Source organism: Agelaius tricolor, unplaced genomic scaffold, assembly GCF_023055355.1.
Source record: "Agelaius tricolor isolate 1412-34295 unplaced genomic scaffold, bAgeTri1.0.p SCAF_5, whole genome shotgun sequence".
Taxonomy (NCBI): Eukaryota; Metazoa; Chordata; class Aves; order Passeriformes; family Icteridae; genus Agelaius; species Agelaius tricolor.
This window is the reverse complement of record NW_027269265.1, coordinates 12,932,328-12,953,613: the sequence shown is the minus strand read 5'-3', so window position 1 is coordinate 12,953,613 and position 21,286 is coordinate 12,932,328. Positions and strand designations below refer to the sequence as shown.

Here is a 21,286-nt window from a genome sequence, read left to right as displayed (position 1 = left end):
GTAAACAAATAAAATACCACTGTTTAAGTTCAATTATCTACTTCTGAGGGTGTTTGAATCTGTGCCTAAGTAATGGTGACCCAGTTGTGAAAACCAACATTACTCATGTGCAAGATGCTATCCCCTATACTCATGTAGATTTTAAGCACCTTTCTGAAGAAGCAAAGTCAAGTCTCAGTGGCAGCAGTGACTCACATGTGCTCTTCACTGCCAGTTCAACACAACTCTTTGTGATCCATATGTGTTTGTGATCTATAGTGAAGCCCTTGCCTAACTGTGAAATTTCACAGTAATTACAGAACTAATTGGAGATGATTTTGAACATGCACTGAAATAATTCCTGAACTTCCTGTCCTTGAGAGCAGCAACTGTGCCTCCCTGGCAGAGGACAAACTGCTAGCTGGACAGACTAGCTGCAGTTCATTTGTCCAGCTCCTCTTTTCCACTTAGGAAAGGACATCTCCTCAGTTTCCTCTCCTACCTAGCTTAATCTTTCATGATTACAAATTACACCAGATCCAAAAACCAGGACCACTTGTGGTTTGCTTTATTCTTAATTATGGACTGAGAGGTTTTTTTTCAAATTTTAACTGAAAAATCCTCCACATGGTTTCCAAACTTGTGGCATTTGTTAGGAAATAGATGTAGAACCTGGGAAATGCTAAGAAAGCTCTCCTAACCATGAGTCACCAATTTATGTGTTGTACTTTGCACAGCATGCAGTGCATGCAAAGAAGGAAACTCGATAGAAACTATTAAATATAGATGGTAATTACGTGAAAATCATGCGGTCATATCTGACTTCAACAAGGATCAGTTAAAAATCTTCTAGAGGAAAAGGGATGGGTATTGCTTCATCAGATAAATGTGGTAGGGCAATGTTTTTACTGAAAACTCCTGTTTGGAGCAGAGTACAAGAAATACCTAGACTGAGTTTCAGTCCATAAAATCAGAAAAGAAGATTTTGGGAGCACCTTTCTTTTGTCTGATTGAAGTACTTCAAATATTTTGTAATTACTTCACATGCCTTTCTAGACAATGAGAGAGAAGGGGCAGCAGTAGATACTACATACTGGTTTTAAACATGTGAACTAGAGGAGATTTTGTAAACTAAATCTTCCAGAATACCATTGAATCATGCGAGTTTCATGACTCCATGACGATCATTTCTCCCTAAAGGCAAATCAGCCTCAAGAAGGCATCTACTGTTGGGTTGCACAGATTTTCTGTACATACCACCTTATAATGATGTCTGAGGCAAAGAATAAATATTCTAGCCAAGAACAAAAACCATCCCACCTCCCCAGCCAGAAGGCTCTCATTTCTCCTTCACTCATGACAGCACTTAAGCTACAGTTGCATTTACACTTTAAAAACATTTTTCAGGCTGGCAGTTGTTGCTCAATTTTGTATATTTGACTTTATCAAGAGGGAAATATGGACATCACCTTGTGGCACGGACCCAAACTAGTTACAGGTTGTTAGGGAAATGATTCATCAGTAGGTAGGTTCATGTAAAATTCAAAAGGCTTTTTTTCCCCTGTTTTGCTTTTGGAGAACAGTCCGAGAAATGCAAGTGATGTCTTTCTTACAGGAATACTTTAGATAGCTAAACAGAAGCAAGATTTGGCATTTAGCCTGGGATTAGTGTGAACAGCCTCTTAACCAAACATTATGAAGAAAGTTAACTTTAAAATGCTTTGAAAGGTCTGTTTTCATGACAGATGGTAATAAGGGCTCATCAGTGCCAATTTTTTTTGTTTTCACCTCAGTTTTCAAGAGCTTAAGTTTTAGGTTAGTGCTTCTGAAGGAACCATTACATGCATAGAGGAAAAATGCAAATTACAAAATTAGATTACTCACTATTTTTATTGTGTGTAACATATTTTTCTAAATAACACTAACAGATGAAGAGTAAGAATTTGACCATGCACTCAGTAAAACACTTTCCCTTTCTTTTACTTGAATCCTTTTTTTGTTTTTTCCCCAGCTATTTGTCTTTTAATCTTCATCTGTACACCTGGACAGATATTCCTCTCCCCACAGACCCCAAAAGATACAGCAGTCAGTATCAGGTAGAGGTTTTGCTTGTATAATACACTCACTAGTGAAGACATGGTAGAACTATATTTTATTCAAGAAAACCCACACATTCTGTCCTGTGGTGACCACAGGCTTTGCTAAGCCATAGATATTAGCAAATACTGGAACAAAATACAGTGTATCAGATTGAATCAAAGCATTTAAATTCTGAATTACAGTTATAATTTTCAGGGAAGGCTAGTTTCAGAATTGCATCATAGTATCTAGTACAATGTTGTGCAATGTAAGTGGCAGAAACAGAAGTGGAGTATTGGTCCTAATAAAAACCAAAATGTAATTACTTGTATGACATTTAAATTGTCAAGACAACAATTCCATGACATTCTACCAAAGGCAGCATATAGTTACAAAAATACTGGTCCAGCATCTTGTTAGTGATGAAGCAATATCCAAGGTGCAATGGCAACATGCCATTCTTAGTGAAATACTTTTTAAAAAACTATTTTTTCTATTTTTTCCACACTGATACTAGCTGAACACCAGAACTTCTATGACAACCTGAAAGAAGGTCACTATTTAAATGTGTATTGCACCAAAGATTGATGCAAAAACACATGTTCCAGGTTGCAGTATGAAAGAAGCAAAGGCTAAAAAAACTACAAATGTGCCAGAAGACGATTTACTGCAACTGATCTTCAATGAGCAGTTTGCAACCTCTACTGAGTTTTAAACAACTGTCCAAGCATTCCATTCAATCCATCATCATGAACTTAAGGATACAAAAGTAAGAGAGAAAGTTCTTAATATTGAGAATGGATTTAAACCACTTGATACTCCTCTGAATTGATCCACAAAATAAAAATATTCTGCCCTCCTCTCCTCCTAATAGGCTGGTAATTTCAAAGTCAAGCCATGGAATTACCCCTGTTTTGATATTGCACAGTGCTAGGACTGTATGGTTTCCACCTAGAAGTTCAAACATGTACTATGACAGTGACCAAAACTGCTGGTGACAGTAGACCTGCTTAAGTTGTGGCAGTATCGCAAGAAATGTGCATCAGATGAAGACACAATCTAAATGGCAAAAACCACTGCACACTTGGCTGTGGTTTGGACTTGGGCCAAAAATACATAAACCTGATTGCCATTTCCTTTGAGGAAGCAGGATCAATTAATATCTTAATCAAAAGACAAAGTCGAGTAAGATCAGGTAACCATGTGAATTCAATGTTACATTCAACAACACAGAAATGAAGGAGTAGCAGACAAGAACATTGTTAATATTTTCCTTTTAATAATGGTTTAGTCAAAAGTGTAGCTTTGAAAATCTCTAGCTCATTGTGAAAACCTGAAGAAGCTGGGAAGTGACCTCACTTTGATCAGTTTAAAGCTGTGGCTTGGCCTATCTGCTTGCAAAATCTCCAGTAGCTCTGCCAACATTGTAAATAAAAACTACTGCCTGGAAATAAAAAGTAGTCAGCCTTTAAAAGTTCATGAATGTTGTATTGTAGCAGCCTAACTCCGACTGAAGAAGAAAGATATTTTATACAGTAAACAAAAGACAAAGTAAACTGAAATCTTCAGAGATCACTTTAAGTGTATACAATTTGGATTCTCATTGACATTTAAAACTACCAATCATAAGGTTGCCACCTTACCTTTTTCTGGACTGGCACACCTGATTTTAAACAGGTTTTCCTCCAGTCTCCCAAGTTTCTGATCCTCTCATTCAGTTTTCTGCTGTATTGCTCCCCTACCTTCATGCTGAATACCGAGTCAGTCCTGCCTTCTGCTTTTCTTGGCAGGAGGCAGAGCAAGCTTTTAATTTCGGTAGTCAGAGTGACAGAACAACAAACGCACAGCAGATAGAAGAGCTTAATTCTTCCCCAGGAAGAAAATACATTTGGTTCAACAAAGGGCTGCAAAATCTTCCAAAGGCACCTCTTTCCCCAGTTTTTGCCTGAAAGCAAGATGGCAATCTTAATTGAAAAGGGATGCTAAATCTTTTAAATAACTTAAAATTTCATTTTTATATAAAGCAGCAAAACCATTTTTCTCTGCAGAAAGAGAAATGTTAACAAAGGAACACACCAACATAAATGCACTGTTGATAAACTTCAGCTAGTTTAATTTCACAAGAAAGTAAAATTTTAGGACTATTCTTTAACCTCATCAGTACTTTCTGAAGAAGATTCTTTGGCATCTTCAGTCCCTCTGTTGCTTTTCTCTTTACTAAGATTTTCACTTTCTGATTTGGTCCCATTAAATAAAGAGTTTTCACCATTTACAAACCCATTCTCTGTGACTTCAGCATCAATGGCTTCATCAATCTTTAAGTCCCCTTGCTCTTCCACATCTTCTAGGTTTCTCAAGACAATAGGGAGTCTAGAGTCTGCCACAGTGTTCTCCAACAAGGCAATATGGCCCTTGTCATACTTGGGGAGCGGAGCTCCGTCTGCCATTTGTTTCCTGTAATACTCTCTGCTGGCAGCTGCGCTCTTCACCGCCTTCTCCAGGATCTCCTTCTCACCTAGGCGCAGTTTGATGGCCATTGTCGCATGCGCAGTGAGGTCGTGAGTCTCCAGGAAGGACTTATCCACCTGGTAGGAAAGAAAAAGCAAGTCTGCTACTAACACCTTACACAATCAAACAGCCCCTCCCTCACCTCATCTCTTTCTCTGAGCAGGAGTGACACCAGGCTCTCCAGGCAGAGCCAAATGGACATGAGGGGGGTCTGCAAGTGTTGCAAGGAGTCCCAGTGAAATTTGTCATGAAATCATAAAAAAGCCCAACATTTCTGCACATAAATCAGTCTTCATGACAAGCAAAGTCAGGTTACTTCACAAATACATGCAACACGTAGGTTCACTTATACATTTGCAATAGGAGCACATTGCTTTGCAATCTGGAGAATGCAACAAACAGAAAACAAGTTGAAACTGATTCCCCATCTTATTTGCAGAGAAAAAAGCAGGTAGTCTCTACTTGGAAAATCAAAGGAAAAATACATTAACAAAATTACATTAACAAAATTTCCTTTTTTGCAATCTTATTTGATTTTCCTTAGATAATGCAAAACTGTTTCTGCACTTAAAAAGTACAGAATTAATTATGTGCTAACATTCAGGTTGAAGTTTGAAAAGACAAAATGGAGGACAAAATATCTTTTCCTACAATCTCAACACACAGAAGAACTCAGACTTTTAAATTACACATAATGATAATTTTACCTCCACAGTTGTTTTATAGGTTTTCAAAAGAAGGGATGCTCTAGCTTCCAGGAATGTCCAAAGTTTAACTTCATTGTCCCAGCTAACAGGAAAGTCAGAGTTCCCCAGAGTGAAGATTTTGCCAATCGCATGCTCACCTATCAAGTGCTCCTTCAGCTCTTCTGCAATAAGTATAAAACCAATCTGTTAAAAAACAATCTCATCATTCACTTTGTCAGTTGACAAACTGCAGAAAGATTTATTTTCAATCGTATATCTTTGAGCAGCTAGCAAAAAATAACCCTCTCCTCAAATAAGAATTATCAGATATGCTGCTTTTTTTCTAGGATTTGCCTCAAAGAGACAACTGCAAGTCTTCAGGTCAGCAGCAAATGGGCCTTCTCCCCACCTGGAAATGAAGATACTTTAGACATCACAGCCTCTCATACACAGCATAAATCTCTGTCAGTGAAACAGAATGTTTTGTAAAATCATTCATAAATGAAAGGGAGTGAATTTGTAAAGAGTGCAATGAACTTTTTGAGAATAAAAGGAACAGGCCAAAGAGCGTGCAAATAGCAATGGAATTCTTTTTCCTGTTGTTTTGATAATCTTTTTCAGTAGCAGAAACTGTCTACAGGTGGTCAGAAAAGACATCCATCAAAACTCAAGAGTAGAAAACATTTAATCAGCTCCTTGATATTACACAAATTTCATTTAAGTTTTAATTAATAAATTTGACTACTGCAAAGCAGTTATGACAAACTTCACCAAGAGCTTGCATGTAGTTTCTCAATAAACAGTTTTCTTAAACAGTATTTAAAACATATAAATAAACTGAGCACAATCATATACCAGAGAAATGTAATTAAAGCATTCACTAGCTATATTTTCCTCTCCAAGCCAAAATTCACTCCCTCATCAGCATCCTAAAATTTTCTTCCCTTGAATTTACTTCCCAGAAGTATGAGGCAATCGCAAGAGATGGATGTAGGTCCCTTCCAACTGAACTGTTCCGGTATATTCTAATTTTTTAGTAAGTTCTAAGAGATGGATGACAAGAGGAAGTGAAGGCATAACCAAGTTACATTGTTTTTATTAAAGAAAACAAATAGACCACATGCAGAAACTCAACTACTTCAGTATTCCTGCTGGCACAAAAAATCCACATCATCTGCACAGTATTCCTAAATGCAAGGGAGTTCTCTCACTGTCACGACAAACTGTCACATCCATAACCTTCAAAACTGCATCTAACCAACAAGGAGCTATTATGAGCATTTAATGAGAAGTTTCACATGCACAAATAAGGTGAATATTTATTAAATGTACACATATTTTGCCCCACAAATAGAAGTAACAGGAGAGAAACACTAGAAAGACAGTCTGCAAATACAGAAATGTTAGGTTACCAATTACCAAAATATTGAATATTTAGTTCACAAATTACTAAAATATAGAGAATACTCAACTTTGAAATGTCTCTTCCATATTTCTTTTACAGTACAGAATAGTCCAATTTAACACATAAATGATTCCAGTGGTGATGACTAAAATGCTGTGATTTTAAGCATGTAAACCCCTAGGACTTGCATGATCTTGTTCTGCAAACTATTTTGAAACCCAAGAACTAGAAATCAAACTCCAAAGCTCACTCATTCACAAGAGTCTGGGCGATTAAAATAAATAAACAACTGTATCATCTCATGCTTTCAGAGTTACTGAAATATTCCCTCAGATGACATGGACAAAGATTGGGGTTCTCAGTAGCTTTTAACTTAACCTTTTTAACTTAAACTCCTCAACTTTTCTGATCATCTATATTAATGTTTTATATAAATGTCTATCCCATTCCTACATTAAGAAAAAAAAACAATCAAAAATCCCCTCAACAACACAAACATAAATTAGGTTATCTTCATAAAATATCCTACCTTCATTCATACAAAACACTCGAAGGAAAGCCAAAAGCTGGGCAGAGATTGCAGGCTCAGTGGAGTGCAAGGCAAAAACACTTGAACTAATAAAAGAAACAATCAAACAACAACAGTAAATACAAGTCCAATTGTCATATCTTTTAACTTATTTTTACATAAAAGACCATAAAGTATACAACAAATGTAGTGCTACAAAAGTAACTTTGAAAAAATTAGGTAATATTAGCTCAAACAGAAAAGCTTCCCTAACTTGTATCTGAAAAGAATGATTCTCTCTACAATTTTACACTTAAAATTATTTTATACAGCTTTCATAATAAATTCATGAAAATGCAATGTTTCATGTCTGCTGCTCCTAATAGTACCCTCTGGACTGAAATGACTAAAGGAAAATGCTGTGATTCACATACTGAGCATTGCACTATGTCTGCAAGGGATAGGAAAGAAAGTAAAGCCACAGATTGCTTCAAATTAATCCTTGCTCTGTTGTTGTTCAAATGGTTATTAAAGCAAAGGCCTTTTTCCTTATATATGGTTCAAATTAGATGATAATACAGTTCAGAGAACTTCTGTAAATATTATTACAATAACTTTCATTTGCTATACAAACAGGAGAAATATAACACCTAAGAAAATTATCACAAAAGAGCTCCATATATGCTTTACTGGACACTATATACTTTGGAAATGTTTTGAAAAACCCATGGCATTGTGTTTTACTTACGTTGGGATACCAGCGCGAGCTAAGACCTCTGCCTTCATAGCATACAGCCTGTCACTTTTACTCACGCCAAGCTTTATTTTCACTCTGTCATGTGAATTATTATCAAAGAAAAAACCACTGTGGATCACAAATTCAGCGTTTGACCGAGTGCCATAAAAAATGTAAATCTAGAAGGATGAAAAGAGAAGTGAAGGGACAGGAAAAAAGCTTAAGATCAGCTCACAAAATTGACATAATTTGAAAGTTATTTTCAAGAAGAAGAGTTACTATTCTGAGTACAATGTATATTTGGTTATATGAAGAAGCATGCTTTGTTTTCTGGTATTGACTCAAATGCTGTACACAATATGGCAATTTCACTTTAGAGGTAGAGGTAAACATATACATGTATAACAGAGACTTTGAAAGGCAAGAGGAAATTTTTATTCTGTACTTTAAAAAAAAATGTTCTGGTTTCTCACACTGACATAAAGTACCAGCATACAGAAATAAGCTTTCAAAGGCTTGCTAAAGGCTAAAAAAATCAGAGACAAGGAGGGCCCATTAAAAGATATGGTGTTTCTGGAATCATTTTCCCCAACCAAATGTCCACTCAAAACTACACTGCTGATAGATCAACTTTGCTTTCATTTAAATGTTACCTTAAGATATGGATATACCACAGTACATCATACAGAGAGATCTGAGCTGCGTTCAGCCAGTATTTATTTTTGTTTTACTCTGAACTCTTTTTTATAAAGCATATAGTTACTTTAATTCACATTTTAAAAGAAATTCCTAAATATAACCTGCAGAATGTATTAACTCAGGGCTAGGCAGTATGAAATTCATGGGACTAGAGGTCAGAGTAGCAATTGTATTCTCCCACATCAAGAGGATATTTTCCCATTTGTGTCTGATAACAAAATTGTCAGTCAGAAAAAGAAGTCCCAGCAGTTACAGAATTCCCTTCAGAACCTCAGGGTACAGCAGTGCTCTGGATGCCTGCAAGCTTCCATTCCTCTCTAGCTGACAGAGAAAGACACAGTGCTCTCTAAAGGGCTCAGTAACAGCAATGATGCCATTTATTTTCTCTGTTTTCAATTTTGTGTAAGAGCTGTTTATCCTAAGCACCAAATGCTTAACTATGATATTGAATTATACTGAACATTATACTGTAACACACTCATATGATGAACATGTGACCAGACCAGGTGTATTGAGGCAGTGGGTAAGGAAAGAGTTGATCAACCTCTCAAGTTTTAAAACTATTGTGATACATCTCATATTAAACTAAAAGTCACATATCATGTATAGATTACACAGTATGCTCTTACACCCCAAGACTGTTCTACAAAAAATCCAATTAAACACAGTGAGAATTGCGTTATTTCAGGCCAGTGTTTGACAGACTCTGTGGACCTCTGCTGCCTAACATTTTTAGTAGTAAAAGCATGGATCATACACTCTTCCTGCTAAAACTGTAAGAAATGACATCTGCATGGTATATTAAAGGACTGAAGCATTATATAATTACAGTGCTTTAAAGATGTCACTAACAGTTAAAGTTTGCACAGAAATTCTGATAAATAGCAGACAAAGTGAAACTACTAAAATAAAATTGAAATATAGGAACCCTCTATAATTGAAATGGAGAGAGCAGCCAGAACAGCTATATGACACATCCATTGCCAGCTGTGGAAAATTATAAATTGGATCACTTCTGGAAAAACTGTGGACCCCTTTTAACTCATCACACCACAATTGGAAAAAACAGAAAATATTTGACTACCATAACAAATTCTGAGAGCAAAAATATACAATCACTGTAAACCTCAGCATAGCAATGAGGATAAATACACTTTTGGAAAGATGTATTCAATAAAGAAAAAATGCCAGATACTTCTTTGTTAAAAAAGGTAACAATACAAAAGAAAAATTAAAATCACAATATTATAAATTGTAAGACTGGCAAAATAACAGAGTAAAAGTAAAAACTCAGAGGCTGAGTTACAAAACATTTCAGGATGTTTCATAGACAAAGGCTTTGTCTGGCCATGCTGACTGCACAGGCAGCAGTCAGAAAAGGAGTGCTGCTCCACTTGAGGGTTTAGGCTGGCTGCTGACACAGCACAGGGGCTTCCTACACTCCTAGAACCACTGTCTTCAGTGCATCACTAGTTTGGACACTCAGTTTTGGTTCTGAGCAGTTCTGATCAAAATACTGGATTCTGAACTGTTCCATGCATCTTTGCAAGACTCTCCTGCTGTCTCAGGATGAAGAGGTAAATGCATGCATGCCTGTGTGAAAGGGACACAGTATGTTTTTAGGTCCTTCCTCATTTCCACTAAGCATTGCAATGACAACAGCATGGGTTAAAATGACTGGCAACTGTACTGCATTTCACCTCTTTTAAATGAACAAAGACTAACAAGAAACATAAGCCAACAAACACAATTGTTAAAAAAGACTCTACAATCCATTACTACAGACAAATCTAAAAATTATTTATCTTTGGCCTTTTGGACAGGGCCTTTTACTAAGCTCTTCCAGAATTCCTAACTTGGTGGCTGTGTATGTTCACATTAAAATTAAATATTTCAACTAGTTCTATAAAGTACGAGGAATAAAACTCTCCTACAGTCAGGGTCTACCAAGTGATAGAAAATATTTTGAAAAATGTACACGTATTTAGTTTGGTAGCATTTTCACTCAAAATTAGCTCAGCATAATAAATTTCAAATGTAGCAGGGTTTAATCCACACTACTACATTATTAAAATTTTCTAGGGAGTCACCAAGTGTTCATAGAACTTAATGGAACAACAATAATGTAGACAACTCTTCACACTACCTGTTCTCCAGCCTTGAAATCTTGAAGTGCTACACATTCACACCGGTCATCTTCCAAATTGTAGCCTGTAGTGATCTATCCAGGAAAGAGTGACAAAAGCACATTTAGCATTTTATATTTCTCTCTCCCACCACTGACAAATTTCCCTATTGGAAATAAATATTAACAATAGGAATTGCACACATTTCTTTCTCAGCACAACAGAATACAGCTGATAGTGATTGCTTTACAATTCCTGAGCAATCTCTTTTTTTAAAAAAAGTCTCTGCATTAAAGAAAGCTAATGGAGGAAATAACCTACCTGAAGTGAACAGAAGGCTCTGAGGAAGGTACCCTCCATAGAGCACAGACAAAGTACCATACTAAAGCTGGCAGCTTGTTATAAAGTTCTGGAGCTTTCAGTCACTCCCATGAGGCCCAAGGGAGCAAGGCACTGACAGCTCTATATGCTCTGCTTTATCCTTCAACTGCCAACACATTTTTGATCTCTCAATGAAAAAGGATTAGATAACTGTGGATCTTTAGGGGATACAATCTTCAGAGAATTATAATTTACTTGAAAATAATCCCTTTATCTAAAAGTTAAGTAATACTCTTAAAATGCTAAAAGGATTTTTGAGATGGTAGCTGGCAATGGAAGAGGATAAACTCTCTTGACAAACCTGCACTTCCCCAAAAATAATTACTAAACTGTAAAGGGGTCACACTAACAAGTAAAGCTATCCTAAAAATGTAATATTTTTTATTAAGTGACGAACAGCATGTTCGTCAGAGATGACCAGAGATGCAGCCACAGGATGGAACATAAGCTGCTGAAAAATCAGAAAGCAACTTTTATGGTAGGTAGTCTGAGTTCAGTACTGACAGAGGTAACTTATGGAAAAATATGCTCTAAGCCTGGGGAAAAACCTAGAAGAAGCCAGCAATTCTCTCTCAGCCTTCAAAAATGAAAACATACTTTTTTGTAAGCTGACTGACATGAGTCGCAGTATACCCCAATTCCCATCTTGGATGCAGCTTGTCCAAAGACAGAACTACTCAGATTATTTCAAAAGCTTGGTTGATGGCTCACACATTAATAGTTTTGCACTGCTTGCATCATTAAATGTGCATTTGTCAGCCAAAACAGTGCTTTCAAATGGAGCAAATCCAAAATGTCAGCCCCAAGCGCGGGCAGCCCAGCCCTGCAGACGCTTGCAGAAAGCTCCCTGTGCAGATGCTCACTGCAGGTCTGTTAAATGGGTTTGTGGAGATCAGTAAAGAACATGAGAGTCATGCAATGCAGCCCACTGAGAAACACAGGCTGCAGTACTTGACTACAAAAATTCCTGTGCATTCTCTAATTTGGACTGCACAATTTTAATTAAGATTTTCGGTTTAGAAAGTTATCCTACCCTGAATTGCAGGTTATAAGTGCAAGAGGATAACAAATCTACCTTCTACAAATCAGTCATCTTCTGAAAAACTGTACTTTTCATTCAAAAAAAAAGAAACTCTTGACCTGTCCTGAAATTTTCTTAGTATGTAAACTCAGTGAAATAGTTCTGAGTGTGAAAAGTCCACTCCAATCCTTTGAAATGCCAGTGGAACAGAAGGCTTTCACAGACTGGGGAAATTCCATTATTTTAAGAGGAGGATTCTGTCAGTTTAAGCATGCCTCACTGGAGTACTGATCTTCCTTTTAAATTTTTAGTTTTGCTTTAAAAAAAAAAAACCCAAACAGCACACAAAACCCAGCAGCACTTCTGAAAGACTTTTCTATAAAGCATAATGGAGTGCTAGACTCCTATTTCCTCCTTCTTTTAATAGCAGTCACGTAAGAGAATTAACAGGGTGTTTACTTCTCTTCCCACATGATAGCTGACAAATTGCATCCCTTCAGTTTTATTTCTGAAGCAGACTGATACATGAATTTCAAGTTGTGTATAAAGCATGCAATAGTCTGCTTGGTCAGTGATTAAGGATGGACCCAGCCCAACAGGCAGAATGTAGCTTATTCAAAGCTCTGTCAGAACTGGTAATCAACCTCTGACTGTCAAAATACAATCCCACTAAAGAATAACAATGAGAAATGCATGAAGACAACCATTTTGAAATAGTTCTTAGAGGCAGGTTGATCTAATTAATAGTGTCAGAAGCAAGAAAAAGCTGGATGGACCTAGCTCCAGTTCAAATCCAAAGAGCATTTTATTATCTAGCTCATGGAAAGGGGCCCTGTGGAATAAAGCAACAACAGGGATATATATGGTAGCTGATTGACTTGGGAGGTATTTCAGCACTACATTTGGAATAAACTACACAGGGCTGCATTCAGTGTCATCTTTTGTTTCTTACTTTCCTGCAATGGATAACAGTTCCCTTCATGTATTTTAAAGGGATTGTGCTGTGATGAGAGCAGAGCCCACCTTCACCTCAATCTACAATAAGATAAATAAGATAAACTACAATATAGGCAGCTTACAGTTATCTTAGCAGTCACCCCCCATTTCTAATAATAAAAGGCAACTAGCACACAACAGAAATAGCTTAAGAAGCTTTTCTTAGCCCATTGCCAATACTACAGTTTTCTATCCTTCCTGAATTTATATCCATTTAAATTATTTTCTCTAGAAATATGAAATAAATGACTGAAATCTTTACATATGTACAAAATATTTAAGTTTAGCACAACCCCCTTTGCCCTTTAGGATATACTTCAGCATAAAAAATGTTTCAAATCCTGATATACTACTGCATTAGGAGGTTTGGCTCCAAAGGTTGGCTCCATATCAAACCCACTGTTAAAGAGCATAATAAAAATAAAAATTACTTTATCAATTTAAATAGAAGTTTGAATGAGTAAAACAACATAAATAGCTGCTCTTTTAATATATGCTACTTAAATTTTCCCTCACAGAACCTTGATTCCCTTCCTCTTTACTCTAATCCTAACTTTGAAGGCATTCATTAAGAGTTGTCTAATGAATACAGACAAGTCTCTGCAAAAGCATCTGAAAGAGATGCCCAGCAGGAAAAGGGTACAGGAAGTACTGACGCTTGCAGCTATGACTTATATTACAAAAATACACATTTCTGAATTTTAAGCAATTTTCTTTGTACTGAAGACTCTCATATGAACTTTATTGCTAAATCAAAGCTGTGAGATTGCATAACAAATAGGCAAAGGCAAGAATCACTGTTAAAGAACAACATGTAATCACCTTGCAATAATGAAAAATAAATAATAAACCCCAAACACTTGTACCTTCGTAGCCTAGCCTACCATGCTGTAATTGATACAGTCATAGTAACAGTAAATTAGCTAAATGTCAAGTGAAAAACAACTTACTTTACAGTTTGTTCATTTAAAACAGACTTTTTTTATACCAACAGCACTAACACATACTGCTGTCCTAACATTTAGGTCAACCCTCCCACAAAAGAGACAGATCACTTGAATAGGATGGTTATATCCAGTGCTTACAACAAATAATATCTACTGGAAACACAAGTAGGGGGTATGACTTTTGAAGTGTGCATGAGCATGACTAAATAACATTGATAAAACAGCCTCTCTGGGTTTCCATTTCCTCACCTCAGCATTAACTAGTCTGTTAATGAAATCAGGAATCATCCCCTGAACTAGCGCACGTAAGCCAAAATGTCAGCAGGTCTGACTTTCTATATACATATGTCACCTTTTAAATGTTTAATATGCCCTAAAGTAGTATTTTTGCATTTTGTTTCTTTGATGTAGTAACAGATGTACTGTTTTTGTTGAACTAGGCTTTGTTCTTGTTGTTGCTGTCTCTGTAACAAGGCTCTTTGGGCATGGTTAGGAGAGCAGGCAGTATTTCTTAGTTGCAAATCTCTAACCACTTTCCCTAGTGGTAGCTACAAGAGGCAACATCCATCAGTGCCTGCTTTCTGTTCTCAGAACAATTCTGTCCAGTACTGTGCATCTTCTTCAGCCCACCAGAAACAAAGCTCCATGTCAGGAGACTACTCAGACTTGTCTGGACAAACCATTTCATGCAAATGAAAACTTTTAAAAGTACATTATATGTACATAAGACATAACTTTACACAAGTATCAAATCTCTTGTATGGTTTTCTCTAGATGAAGAAAGCTCTGCCTGAAAAGCTATCATAATATATTTGAGAAACTGACAAACATTTCTTTCAGATATTAGTTTTTTAGGGTTTCTTGGGAAGATAGCATACCTGTGTTAAGAAGCATAACAGAAAGTGTTACTAAACTGTTGTATAGCAGTTGAAAGACTTAATACCTAACCCCTAAAGTCTTTCAGCAACACTGAAGAAATACTTACCAGTCCATTAGTATGATTACACATGTCCCATAAAGGTATTAGAGCCAGTGTAACTCTGGAACCATCTTCTGTTGGAATCTGGTTCTGCCGTGTCATAACAGAGGAAACTGCCCATCTGCAAAAGATAAAAACATGAGATGGTCAATGTTCAAAGCATTAAAACACAATTGGCCATAGTCCCACCTGAAGCAATCATTTAGACTGGGAGTTTCCAAACTTAGTTTCCTTCAAGATCACACTGACTATAGGAACAGTAGAAGGCAATATCACTTGCAGGAAAAGCAGCAGCTCCCAGGTTCCCAAGACATGCACACAGAACAAATACCAAACCAGGATTGTGACCCCTCTTCTCTTTGCAAGTGACTCTTCACACCTTCCATTGGCTGCATTCCTCAGCCAGGATCCACTCCCTTTGTCAGCTTCTGCTTCCCAGCCCTTCACCACACACGTATCTCACACTACACATCCCAAACCCAGGGTCACCTGCTCCTGCAGCTTCTCCTGCTGGGCAGCAGGAGCTCCCACATATGTGCAAACTCTTGTAAGAGCCAGGGTATATTTCCCCCTCACTCTCTAAAAAGCTTATGTACTGCATGAACTGGAAACCAGTGCAACCACCTGACACATGCATGATCTTTTGGCAAGTGTTTCTCTTCAATTTGCAAGATTTTGGCTTAGGTCAGTATTGCTAAATTTTCTGCTCAATAGTATTGAGAGGAAAAAAAGCCACAACATTCCAAACAGATATCCAGGTAAAAACCATGAAGAGAGTATTACATAATTCTTTAGCACATGGACATCATTCAAAACCCTTCTAAGTCAGGTTAAGTAAACAAAATGCAAGCTACCTTTTCAAACATAAAAATCTTTAGAAAAGCTTAGAACTTCAGTATTTTCTAGATTTCATTTTTTATTTTATACCTGACAAAAATTAATATTAAACACTAGTGGAAAAAAGAATATTTGTCTCACCATGTTCTGGCCTTACTACATATATGTGTTGTGGGGTTTTTTGAGGGGAAAAAAGATGTCACCAGGAGAAGGTCAAAATAATTTTAATTCACACAGACTCCACTACTAACATGTACTTAATATACAGAATAAGACTTGTGAAGGATTTCTCCAGAAGAACTAGATTGATAAGAAAGACAGCAGCAAACTGAAATCAACCTAATGTCTAAAAAGAAAGTTAAATTGTAGATAATTATGATATAGAAAGACTGCTTGAAACACAGTAACAACATGCTTCTTGTTAACTGTTGCAATTTGTCTGTAAAATTTTAGACCACGTCACTTGTAAGTTGGTGTGTTCCTCTCTTTAAGTGAAGGAGGCATGCTTCAGAAATCCCACTTTGATAGCCTTACCCACAAGTACAACTAGGCTAGAAAATCCCTTATGAATGTCTTTTATTCATGCTATTTTAATCATTTAACAGAATTAAAGCTCTCATTATCTTAATTATTATTCTTTTAATCTTAGTTCTGTCACCCCTTATAGCACCTCCAAGTGACACTCATGCTTCATGTGTACAACTTCCATTCTCCAGCTCTCCTGTTCAACAGCAGCAGCTCGAGATATTAACTTTTGCTAGTGTGTGCTGGTAGAGCCTTTTATGAAAAAAAAAAATTTAAAAATTTCCCCAAACCCTAAAACTCCTGCCACATCAACTGAATTATTTTCTTAAGAAACAAGGAATTAACCTTAGTAATCTGACTAAGTGTGCCAGTGAGCTAAACTAACTGCTTATAATGAATGACTATTCCTTTGTAACAATTAAAATCTGCATATTTATTTCACTTTCTTCTTCACTAATAAAGTGTATTAGTATCAAATCCTACAATTAACATTTCAGTAAAAATAAGGCTTTCCCACCAATTAAGACTTCCAGGGCCCCACAGTTTACCATAATAAAAACAGAAAAGAAACAAAGAAAAAAAAATTAAAAGACAGACCAACCTGTAGTCGTCATAAGTGAAAGAATCCTTTAAGGGCAGTTTGCTGGCATTAGGATGGGTCTGCAAAATGTAAGTTGCATAAAAAGGTGAAAAGAGGAAGAAAAGAGAAATCAGAAATCAGTCAGCAGAATTTCATTATTTAGCTGCCTAACAGATCCTAACAAGAGCCAAATGAAGCAGGAGGCGTCCAGCCGCGCTACAGAGGGATCATCATGCTATTATGCTCTCATACATCACTGTCAACTTAATTTGTTGTGCCCAGCAGCCGCCATAAATCTGTTTCTTCATATTTCAAGGCTGGAACCCACAGACATTGTACAAAAATAAAAAAAATTTAAGGTGGACTGAGTATGTGAAGGTAAAACACAATCCAGCCCTCGATGCACAGTGGGGGAAAGAAATCAGACAATAAGTGTACATTAGCTTTCACCAACTTCCACATTTTCCTCTTCTCTGTGATATCAGTGAGGTATTTCACAAATGCAAGAAATATCATACAAGACTTTCAATTCTTCCTTGATACCTGTAACAGTATTATTCAGTAAAAGTTGCACTACACCTCTGAAACAAAAGCAGATTAAAATATTTAAATAGCTTTGGTGACAAACACTGATTAGGCAGTATCTACATTAACCCATCTACACACACTCCTCTCTAAAAGTGGAGCTGTGTCATTTGAGAATGTGTAACACAGTTCTCATTAACAAGCAAACATTTAATTTCTAAAAGCTTTAAGAAGCTCTGATACCCGTTATTTTTCTGACTAATTAACTTATTTAAAGTCTCGAAAATACAGGTAGCTTTAAGCCCACATTCACACATTTTCTTTAGAACTTTGTTCCAATTCACAAATGGAAAGCCACAGCAGCATAAATTTTAATCTTCAGGTTCAATTAGGTCTCTGAGACGAATTGAAGCAAATGATCAAACGGTTATTTCAGAAGATACAAATGATTTTTTGCATAGCTCTATCTTTGCGACGCTTTTAATGCGTGAAGCTCCATGTAGTACGCAGTTTTTTACTCTTGATGCATTAGCATCACAAGTGCGTGGTAATTTATCATTTCTCACTGTAATGTACTTGCTGGCACTGTGTGCAGGACAGTAGGGGATGAGGTAAAAGTGGCTCAAACCGTAAATCAATTAGAAAACAAAAGCTTGTGCTCAGCGCGCAATTTTAGGCAAATTATATATTACAAAAGACTGCCAATTGGGTGTGAGGTCCCAGGTGGCTGCTGTCCCTCAGCCCCTCGGTTAACCCTTCCGATGGGCTTTCTCCGGAACACGACCGAAGTTAACAATTCCAGTGCCTCCTGTCCCTCCCCTCACTTTGAATTTTTTTTTCTTTTTACAGCACTCTACGTTTCCATATGATTTTCACTCACATAGATGGCACGGTCATTGTGTAACAAATCCCTTCGAATTTAATTGTAGCAAGACATTGTACAGTTGTTTCTTCTAACAAAAACATTCAGCACAAACCCAGGACTGAGACAAAGCCAAGACATCTCAGGAGGCACCTTCGCTGCCGGACAGTCCAGACCCGAGTCCAGAAATGAACACAGAAACTCAGCCTTCAGCTGGAATTAATTATTACAAACAAAAACCTCCCTATAGTTTTCATTCATGACAATCTAATTTCAACTCTTAGTGTTAGTGATGTATTTTGCAGCAGCTTGATAAATTAATCGAGGAAAGACAGCACCAACACTGAGAGTATCAGCCCCTCAGTTTCACGTTCCAGCACGGCCGCGTTTCCCTCCGGCCCGTGGCGATCGGTGTGAGGAGCGGGGTCTCATTGTGCGCCTCAAGTTTACATCCGGCACTCGGCCCGTGATGCCCGGAGCCCCGCGGGTGCCGCTGCCCCGGCCCCCGGCCGTGCCCGGCCCCGCCGCCCCCGGGCCCGGCCCTCACACCGCGGGCCGCGCGGGCCGGCACTGCCCCCTGCTGGCGCCGCCGCGCACTGCTCCGCTCCGCTCGGCTCGGCTGGGCCAGGGCACCCCACAGGCCGAGCGCCGCCGCGCACTGCTCCGCTCAGCTCCCCTCAGCGGAGCCAGGGCACCCCACAGGCCGAGCGCCGCCGCGCACTGCTCCGCTCCGCTCCCTTCGGTAGGGCCAGAGCACCCCACAGGCCGAGCGCCGCCGCGCACTGCTCCGCTCCGCTCCCTTCGGTGGGGCCAGAGCACCCCACAGGCCGAGCGCCGCCGCGCACTGCTCCGCTCCGCTCCCTTCGGTAGGGCCAGAGCACCCCACAGGCCGAGCGCCGCCGCGCACTGCTCCGCTCAGCTCCCCTCGGCTGGGCCAGAGCACCCCACAGGCCGAGCGCCGCCGCGCACTGCTCCGCTCCGCTCCCTTCGGTGGGGCCAGAGCACCCCACAGGCCGAGCGCCGCCGCGCACTGCTCCGCTCAGCTCCCCTCGGCTGGGCCAGGGCACCCCACAGGCCCAGCGCCGCCGGCACCTCCAGAGCCCGCGCTGCACCGCGCACCTGCAGGGAGGGCAAGCGCCCCGCTGAGAGGGGTCCGACCTGTTCATCACAGGAGAAAGATCCCGGGAACGCAAACACCCCTGTGTGTCTGCTCTGTTCTCTCCTGCTTTGCTCCTGTCCCCGAAACAGCAGGATTTAGCGGAACATGCTGTTTTTCCAAGGGTAAGAATGACTATGGTCATAATGCACTGGAAGTAAAAAGGCATCACAGACACTACGAGGGCTCAACAGCCAAAAAGCGACAGCTGCAGCCCCTGTGTCCAGTTCCAGCACACACCCGGTTCCAGGAGCACCAGCCCACAGCCTCAACCCCAACTTGGAGCAAATAACTATAGGAAGCAAGATCTATACACGTTGTCATTGTCCTCTCTGTAGGAAACGTGTATTAGATCAGTAGGTTGCAGGGAGATCAATTGTTCATTTCACACAAGCAGCCCCCTGTAAGAGCCAACCTGAACACCCAACCCATGGGCAAAGATCCTGGATGCTGCCAAATGCTCTGTCACCCTTCTGGTTTGTAAATCTGTGAAACTTTGGGATTGCCCCTATGTGGACACCATCCAGATGTAATTCACATAAAACCACTAGTAAATTACAATAAAGGACAAAATATATGGTCTAAAAGACACAGGGCAGAATAAAAATCCCAGCATTTGTAATTACCATATTTATAACATCCCGTGGTACAATATTCTAGTAGCTCTTTTAAAGTTAAGATACGTCAGCATATTTGATCATGTTAGATTTCTGATTTGGTCTATTTTACTATGTAACTTTAAAACCCTATAGATTACAAGAATCTGAAGACACACAAAAAAGAACAATATTCTGATTAAGAACTTGATTTAGTATGCAGCTTCTCTTTATAGTCCCTTGGTAAAAATGAAATCTCCCTAACAAACACTTAATAAAACCTGTCAATATATCTAGAAAGAAAAATGACACAAATGCATTAAGTATTAAATACCCTTGAAAAAAGTCACATATTCCATGAATTTTTGATGTACTATCTTGACATTAATGTAAAACCTTGATATTTATAATTGACAGATATTTAATAAAGTATAGAAGATGACTGCTGCATAGCATGCAAATTGCTCAGACTGCTCAAAAAAGATACAGACATATTTAAACTAAACAAACACTTAATATGTAAAAAAAAAAAATCAGATCTAGCTTTTACAGGTTCATGCAGCTAGGTCTCTACAGATTAGCTTTCAAATGTGACATTATCCACTACATGAACCCTAATTTTAACTTACCAAGTCTGTATGAAGTAGTTTCAGAAAGTTGGGAGAGGAAGCTTTAAATAAAAAATGGGAACATGAAAATGTGAATATATTCATTTAGATGCAGGTCCTGACATTCTACTGAAAGAGTTATTATAAAGAACAAATACCATTTATTTCGTTACCCTTTCTGTGAAAATATTGTCAGAGCTGGCAATCAGGGTGATGACCACTGCAAAAACAAATAGTGGCATGCTGAATTTCATTTTCCTCCTGATGCTGCTATTCCTAAAAAAAAAAATGAATAAAAAATGCTTTTTCCCCTTCAGTGTTCCAAGCCTTCTTTGAGACATTTGGAGGATATCTCAAAATAACCAGAAATATTAAAAAGTAACAGTGATTGCTGCCAGATTGTCTGCAGCCACTGTGGAAAGAGACAGACTGTTATTCTAGTCACCTAAAACACTATCAGACTAGAAGCCAGTTACTCAGTATGGCAATCAGAGGAAGGGGGGGGCGTGGGGGGGAGAAGAAAAAAAAAAAAAAAGAAAAAAAAAAG

At 38.4% G+C, this 21,286-nt stretch overlaps 1 protein-coding gene across 1 annotated transcript in view; it reads right to left on the bottom strand.

Moving 5' to 3' along the window:
- Nucleotides 1–2,112: 2,112 nt before the first annotated feature.
- The window catches only part of SETD3 (SET domain containing 3, actin N3(tau)-histidine methyltransferase), a 62,141-nt gene continuing 42,967 nt past the window's right edge, over nucleotides 2,113–21,286 (bottom strand). Inside the window, exons 7-13 of the mRNA XM_071426502.1 lie at nucleotides 17,014–17,072; nucleotides 15,057–15,171; nucleotides 10,747–10,821; nucleotides 7,914–8,080; nucleotides 7,187–7,272; nucleotides 5,274–5,434; nucleotides 2,113–4,643 (exon numbers count right to left, since the gene is read on the bottom strand). Of these exons, the coding sequence (XP_071282603.1) occupies nucleotides 4,200–4,643; nucleotides 5,274–5,434; nucleotides 7,187–7,272; nucleotides 7,914–8,080; nucleotides 10,747–10,821; nucleotides 15,057–15,171; nucleotides 17,014–17,072 (1,107 nt within the window). The 3' untranslated portion in view covers nucleotides 2,113–4,199. The remainder of the gene's footprint in view (nucleotides 4,644–5,273; nucleotides 5,435–7,186; nucleotides 7,273–7,913; nucleotides 8,081–10,746; nucleotides 10,822–15,056; nucleotides 15,172–17,013; nucleotides 17,073–21,286) is intronic.